This window comes from Cervus canadensis, chromosome 2 (assembly GCF_019320065.1).
Source record: "Cervus canadensis isolate Bull #8, Minnesota chromosome 2, ASM1932006v1, whole genome shotgun sequence".
NCBI classification, from domain to species: Eukaryota; Metazoa; Chordata; class Mammalia; order Artiodactyla; family Cervidae; genus Cervus; species Cervus canadensis.
In genome coordinates, this window is record NC_057387.1 from 66,913,759 (window position 1) to 66,921,416 (window position 7,658).

At 32.6% G+C, this 7,658-nt stretch overlaps 1 protein-coding gene across 2 annotated transcripts in view; it reads left to right on the plus strand.

The window, feature by feature from the left end:
- LRRIQ3 (leucine rich repeats and IQ motif containing 3) overlaps positions 1-7,658 on the plus strand; it is a 198,129-nt gene that overhangs the window by 20,219 nt on the left and 170,252 nt on the right. The window contains exons 4-7 of one of the 2 annotated variants that reach the window (XR_006268134.1): positions 2,821-3,069; positions 3,751-3,774; positions 4,217-4,321; positions 6,494-6,622. Coding sequence is in view for 1 of the 2 variants with exons in the window: in XM_043460967.1 (XP_043316902.1) it covers positions 2,821-3,069; positions 6,494-6,817 (573 nt within the window). In the remaining variant the exon portion in view is untranslated. Of the gene's footprint in view, positions 1-2,820; positions 3,070-3,750; positions 3,775-4,216; positions 4,322-6,493; positions 6,818-7,658 lie in introns of those variants that run through there. The other variant, XM_043460967.1, reaches the window with a different exon arrangement.

The window sequence follows — 7,658 nt, forward strand, 5'->3', positions numbered from 1 at the left end:
TGGGAAACTCAGCAGTGGCCACAGGACTGGAAAAAGTCAGTTTTCATTCCAATCCCAAAGAAAGGCAGTGCCAAAGAGTGCTCAAACTGCCACACAATTGCACTTATCTCACATGCTAGTAAAGTAATGCTCAAAATTTTCCAAGCCAGACTTCAGCAATATGTGAACCGTGAACTTCCAGCTGTTTTAGCTGGTTTTAGAAAAGGCAGGGGAACCAGAGGTCAAATTCCCAACATCTGCTGGATCATCAAGATAGCAAGAGAGTTTCAGAAAACATCTATTTCTGTTTTATTGACAATGCCAAAGCGTTTGACTGTGTGGATCACAATAAACTGTGGAAAATTCTGAAAGAGATGGGAATACCAGACCACCTGACCTGCCTCTTGAGAAACCTGTATGCAGGTCAGGAAACAACAGTTAGAACTGGACATGGAACAATAGACTGGTTCCAAATAGGAAAAGGAATATGTCAAAGCTGTATAATGTCAGTACAGAGCCTGTCGTAACTTGTCAGTTATAGGTTTTCCTATTGGGAGACACTGTTTTCTTGAGAGACCTTAGCTGGTTAATTTCTACTCCCATAAGTTCTAAATCTCTGTATCTGCCTGCCTGTTTCTGTTTTGGGGTATTGGTTCTCCTTGTGACCTCCCTTCTTTGATGGATCTGAGAAGACTTGTTGATTTTTCAGTTAATTGTCCTGCTTTTACTTGCTAAGATGGTGTGACAACTTTGAAGCTCCTTACATGCTGTACTGAAAATCAGAAGTGCCCTCACTTACTTTTTGAAGAGACATTCTATCTTGAGTTGTTAATTCAACTAGATATTTGCTTTATAAGTAATATTCATCTTATAGTGCTTGCTATGTGCCAGACATTGTTCTAAAGCCTTTATGCAGACTTGTTTCATCCTCATGACAATTATTTCCATCAAATACTGTTACTATCCACATTTTATAGATGAGGAAACTGAGGCACATAATTTTGATACATATGAAGCAGAGGATACTTAACTTGTTTGAGGTCACAAAGCTCAGAACAACTTTTATTTTTGTCTTTATTTAACTACCTTAAAGCTGGTTCAAACCATCAAAATAACTTCCTCTGAGCAATAGAAGGTCAAAGAGTTAAAGCTGTGCAAGTTGGACATAAACGTTTAGAAGGCCTGACATATTCTATGTTTATACTTTTTGGAGACCTGATTCAACCATGTAGAAACCTTGCTTCCTTATTAACAGAGACAGATGATTATACTTGTGAGAGGATAACATCATGAGTACTGCTTTAGGTAGAGAGGCCTTTGGATAGTATGGTGAGAGACCCATACATCCCAGCATCCTAGCAAAACCTACCTTCCTTCTGTCTTTGCCAGTGTTTCACATATGTAAATTAGCCACCTTGGAGGTATTAGTTTGGATGAGTCCCACAAGATTGAATCTCAGGTCAACATGACTTGGAAAAGAACTGCCATTTGACTAAGTCAACCCACAGACCTAAGAAAGAATAAATGTTGATTTTTTTTCAAACACAGTAGATTTGGGGGTGCTTTATTACACAGTGGAAATATATGAAAAAATGTGCACTTTTTAAAGAAGACATTGGATATTGGCTATAGAGAATTCAAACTGAAGGATTTCAAAGAATTAACAGATTTTAATCTAAATCAGAGAAACTTATTAGGAATCTTTACTGCCAGGTTTATTGTGATATAATTGATATATAACATTGTACAAGTTTAATGTATACAATGTGATAATTTAATACACATATACATCGTAAAATGATTACCATGATAAGGTTTGTTAACATATCTATCACCTCATTACCTTTTTTTTTTTTTTTTTATTGTGTGTGAGGACATTTAGGACCTATTCTCTAAGTGACTGTTAAGTATACAATATAGTATTTTTAACTATAGTCATGGTGTTGTAGGCTTCCCAGGTGGTGGTGGTGGTAAAGAACCTGCTTGCCACTGCAAGAGGCATAAGAGACAGGAGTTTGATAAGAGACGAGAGACAGGTCAGAAGATCCCCTAGAGGAGGGCCTAGCAACACACTCCAGTATTCTTGCTTAGAGAATCCCCGTTGACACAGGAGGCTGGGGGACAACAGTCCACAGGGTCACAAAGAGTCAGACACGACTGAAGTGACCTAACATGCCTTTGTGGTGTTCTCCATTGTATCCCCCGAACTTGTTCATTTTATAATTGGAGTTTTGTCCCCTTTGTCTAACATCTTCCGATTTCTTGAACCCCATTTTGGCCACCACTGGCAACCACCAATTTAATCTCTATTTGAATAAAGTTCAACTGTTTTAGATTCTACATTAAGGAAGATAATATAGTATTTGTCTTTCTCTGTTGACTTATTTCACTTAATATAAAGTCCTCAAGTTTCATTTATGTTGTAGAAAATGGATAAGGAGGGGACACGACTGAGTGACTGAACTGAACTGAGGGATAAATTGGGAGATTTAGATGGACATAAACACACTACTGCATATAAAATAGATAACTAAGAACCTGCACAGGAAGCTCTACTCAATACTCTGCAATGGCTTATATGGGAAAAGAATCTAAAAAAATGGGGGGTTATATGTATATGTATAACTGAAAGCAATACAACATTTTAAATCAGCTATACTCCAATAAAAATTTAAGAAAAACTCACAAAAATGCTTTGGGATAGAAGGTTTTCTGGAAATTATATTTTTAATAATTTTAACTTTAACTTTTCTATCCATTTTATTCTTACTCCTAGAAAATATTATTATTTTCAGACACGTTTATTTGAGAAAAACTTTCAAAATTTCTCATTTTTCTTAGATGTTTCATGGAACAATCATAGAAGAGCTAACCAATCACAGAGAATGGAGTCACTATAATGAGAACATAATAGAAGGTCAAAAAGATTTTGTTTTTGTGAAGTTCAGTGGCCTTCATTTAAAATCTATGGAAAGTCTTCAATCTTATATCTCTCTTAGAGTATGCATCTTCTCAAACAATTTTATTACAGATATTCGTCCACTTCAGAGTTGTATGAAATTAATCAAACTCGATCTCCATGGAAATCAGGTAAGCAATCACTTGTTTGCACATAAATGAAGCTGATATCTAATAAGCTCTTAGGTTATCTATATACAGTATTTCTCCCAGGTAGTCTTTTGTGTGAAATATAAACAATTCAGAACTAAATAAAAAATAAATATATAAACACAAATATAAGCAAACATTTAATTTAACCATTTAATAAACATTTTAAATATAATCAAACATTTGTAATTTAAAATATGTAAACCATCAGTGTGTGATGTGGTTTATTTTACTTCTTAAATCCATAGTCTTGATTAAGACTACTTCTTGACTGCTTAATTTTTTTAATGACGTATACTTGACATACAGCATTATATTGATTTCAAGTATATGACATAATGATTCAGCATTTGTGTATATTGCAAAATAATCACAATAAGTCAAGTTAGCATCCTTCCCTAAAGAATTATAATTTTTCCTTCATGATGAAAACTTTTATTATTATTATCTATTTTCTTAACGACTTCCAAATATATAATCCTGTATTATTAGCTATACTCACGCTGTTGAATATTATTGAATATATCCCCAGGACTCATTTATCTTATAATTGAAAATTTGTATCTTTTTAGCACCTTCACATTTCCCCCACCTCCTCTGCCTCTGAATCACTGATACATTCTCTGTAACAGTTTGTTTTTTGTTTGTGTTTTGTTTTTTCAGATTCCACCTGAGTGAGATCACATGGTATTTGTTTTTCTCTCTGACTTATTTCATTTAGGGTAATGCCCTGAAAGTACACCATGTTGTTTCAAATGGCATGATTTTATTCTTTTTTTGTGAATCAATAATATTACACTGGATGTATATATCACATTTTCTTTACTTACTCTTCCATAGACAGCAGCAGACAGACATTTTGGTTGCTTTCATGTCTTGGCTATTATAATTAATGCTGCAGTGAACATGGGAGTGTGTGTGTCTATTTGAGCTAGTATTTTCTCTTCCTTGTAATAAATTTCCAGAAATATAATTGCTGGGTCATATGGAAGCTTTACTTTGAATTTTTTGAGGAACCCCTGCTGTTTACCTAGTGACTACACCAATTTACGATCCTCCAAACACTGCACAGGGTTCCCTGTTCTCCACATCCTTGCCAACACTTTATTTTTTGTCTTTTTGATAATAGCTATTCTCACAGGCATGAGAATGGTCCAATATGAGGTGGTTTCAATATGCATTTCCTTGATGATTGGTGTTGCTGAGTATCTTTTGATGTACCTGCTGGCCACCGGTATGTCTTATTTGGAAAAAGCATTGTCTTAGATCCTCTGCCTATTTTTTAGTTGTATTTTTTTTTCCTATTCTTGTATGAGTTCTTTATAGATTTTTGATGTTAGCCTCATCTCAGATGTGATTTGCAAATATTTTCCCGCATTCAGTAGGTTCCCTTTTCTTTTTATTGATGGCTTCCTTTATGTGCAGAAGCTTTTTAGTTTGAGTTCATTTCACTATATTCAGTTTTGAGTTTTTTGCCTTTACTTTTGGTGTCAAATTGAAAAAAACTATCACCAAGACCCATAACAAGGTGCTTACCACCAGTGTTTTCTCCTAGGAATTTTATGGTTTCAGATTGTGCCTTCAAGTCTTTAATCCATGTTGAGTTTACTTTTGTGTATAGCATAAGATAGTGGTCAAGTTTCATTCTTTCACATGTGCTTGTCCCATTTTTCCAACACAATTTATTGAAGAAACTGCTCTTTTCCTAGTGTATGCTCTTGACTCCTTTTTTGTAAATAAATTGATCTTTACTGTAAATCCATTTTGTAAATCAATGTGTGGGTTTATTCATGGGATGTGTTTCTGTTCCATTGACCTGTTTTTTTAAAATGCCAGTACCAGTCTGTTTTTTTTTTTTTTTTACTGTAGCTTTATATTATACTTTGAATTCAGGAAGTGTGAAGGCGCCAAATTCATTCTTTCTCAAAGGTTTTTGCCTATTTGAGTGTTTTTTAGTTTCATACAAATATTAGGGTTATTTGTTCTATTTATGTTAAAAGTGCCACTGGAATTTTGGCATGGCTTTTGTTGAATCTGTAGGTTGCTTTGGGTAGTATAAATGTTATAACAGCATTAATTCTTACAGCCCACAAGGACAGAATATCTTTCAGTTTATTTGTATTCTTCAATTACTTTTCAATATGTCTTATAATTTTCAGTGTATATGCATATCTTTCACCTCATTGGTTAAATTTATTTCTAAGTATTTTTACTATTTTAATGTAATTGTGAATGAGATTATTTTATTAATTTCCCTTTCCAATATTTAATAGCTCAGGCATAGAAAGACAGCATAACTTTGTGTATTGATTTTGTATTCTGAAATGTTAATTGATTTTGTTTATTCTGAGGGTTATTTTCTGTAGTATTTAGGGTTTTCTGTATACAGGCATGCTGTATTTTAGAGGGTATCACTTTATTGCACTTTGCAAGTACTACATTTTTTACAAATTTAAGATTTGTGGAAATCCTACATTATTAGATGATGATTAGCAATTTCTAGCAATAAAGTATTTTTTACATCAGATGTGTACTTTGATTTTTTTCTAGACATAATGTTATTGCACACTTAATAGACTAATATAGTGTAAACAATTTTAATATGCAATGGGAAACCAAAAAAAAAAGTCCTTCTTTATTGCAATGTTTGCTATATTGCAGTAGTCTGAAACCAATTGCACAATATCTCTGAGGTGTGAATGTAGGTCGTTTAATTCACAAAAAGTGACAATTTTACTTTTTCCTTTCCAATTAGGATGCCTTTGTTTCTTCTTCTTGCCTAATTGCTTTGACTAGGACTTCTAGCTCCCAGTGCCATGTTGAACAAAAATGCAAAACTGGGCATCTTTGTCTTATTCTTGCTGTTAGAGGGAAAGATTTTATCTTTTTACCATTGAGAATGATGTTAGTTGTAAGCTTGTCATATATGGCCTTTACTGTGTGGAGGTACATTCCTTCTATACTCTTTATTGAGAGTTTTAACTATAACTGGATGTTGAATTTTGGCAAATACATTTCTTGTATCTATTGAGATGACTATATGATTTTTTATTCTTCATTTTTGTTAATGTGGAGTATCACATTGATTGATTTGACCCCTTAAGTTTTTCATGTAATGAAATATTTTAGAAAAGATTAAAAAGTCTACTTATTACAAAGGAATTTTTATTGAATGGATTATATATTTGTTTATTTAATTACACTAGTAATTACAGATACCTAATGTATTTTAGTTTGCCCCAGTCATCCTTTGGATAATTAGAAATTGCATTTTTGTTTACTAATGAGAAACTTGTTATTTGAATTGAATATTATATTATAGAAGATGTTTAAAGTTTTTCCTTTTTTCCATATAATTCAGGGACAATTGGTATTTGTATTTAAAGTATTACTATTATTGCTTCAGATAAAGAGTCTACCAGATACCAAATTTTGGAGTGGATTGAAGAATCTAAAACTTCTCTTTCTACATGACAATGGGTTTGCAAAGTTAAAGAACGTATGTATGTTATCTGCCTGTCCGAGACTCATTGCCCTCACTATGTTTGATTGTCCAGTAAGCCTTAAAAAAGGATATAGACATGTTCTTGTCAACAGTATATGGACTCTCAAAGCATTGGATCATCATGTGATTTCTGATGAAGAAATAATTCAAAACTGGCATCTTCCTGAAAGATTCAAGACATATAACCACCGACTTCTCTTTAATTTCTGCTCTGCTTTGAAAAAGGTAGTTGGCTTCATTTGTGTTTCATTTTAAATAAATGAAGTAAAACCTTAACTTCTAATTTCTATTACCTAAATTATATAAATCAGTATTTTTATCACTTACATGAAATATCAGAAACTAGTGAATATATTATCATACTAATGTCTTATAACAAAATTTATAAAAGCTTATGTGTCTGCTGGTAAAAATTACTGATCATGGGATTACCAAATTGTGGAGAAACAAATATTTAACATTTTGAGGGCTCTCCATTATGTTTAATAGCTTTAAGAAGGTATAGCTTACATGCTATAAAATTTACCCATTTTACATATATGAGTCCATAATTTTGGTAAATTGCAGTGCTGTATAACTGTCTTCACAATCCAGTGTTAGAAATTTCCACCACTCCCAAAATTCTTCTTCCCATTTGCAGTTAACCCCCACTGTTACCTTGGTCTTAGGTAACCATTTGTCTATTTCTGTCTCTGTAAATTTGTTTCTCTAAACACTTTATTTATTTATATTTTAATTCAGAAAACATTTATTAAATATCTTTCTACAGCATGCTAGACAGTATAAGGAATACATATACAAAGATGAATGTAGAATAAAATATTTCCTTACTGGGAGCTGATAGACTACATGGGATGAAAAATAATTACTAAGAAAATATAACAGGGCCCAATATCTGGGCCTGTTATTGAGGATCCCAGAAACTTTTTGTTTATATAGATTATATCCATAGATATTAATGTATTGAAAATTAAAAGAGAATTTTCAAATATATGCTTAAGTCATTTGAAATAACAAACCCATTTTATAAACACATTTTATGAAAAAATATACTTTCCAAAATAAA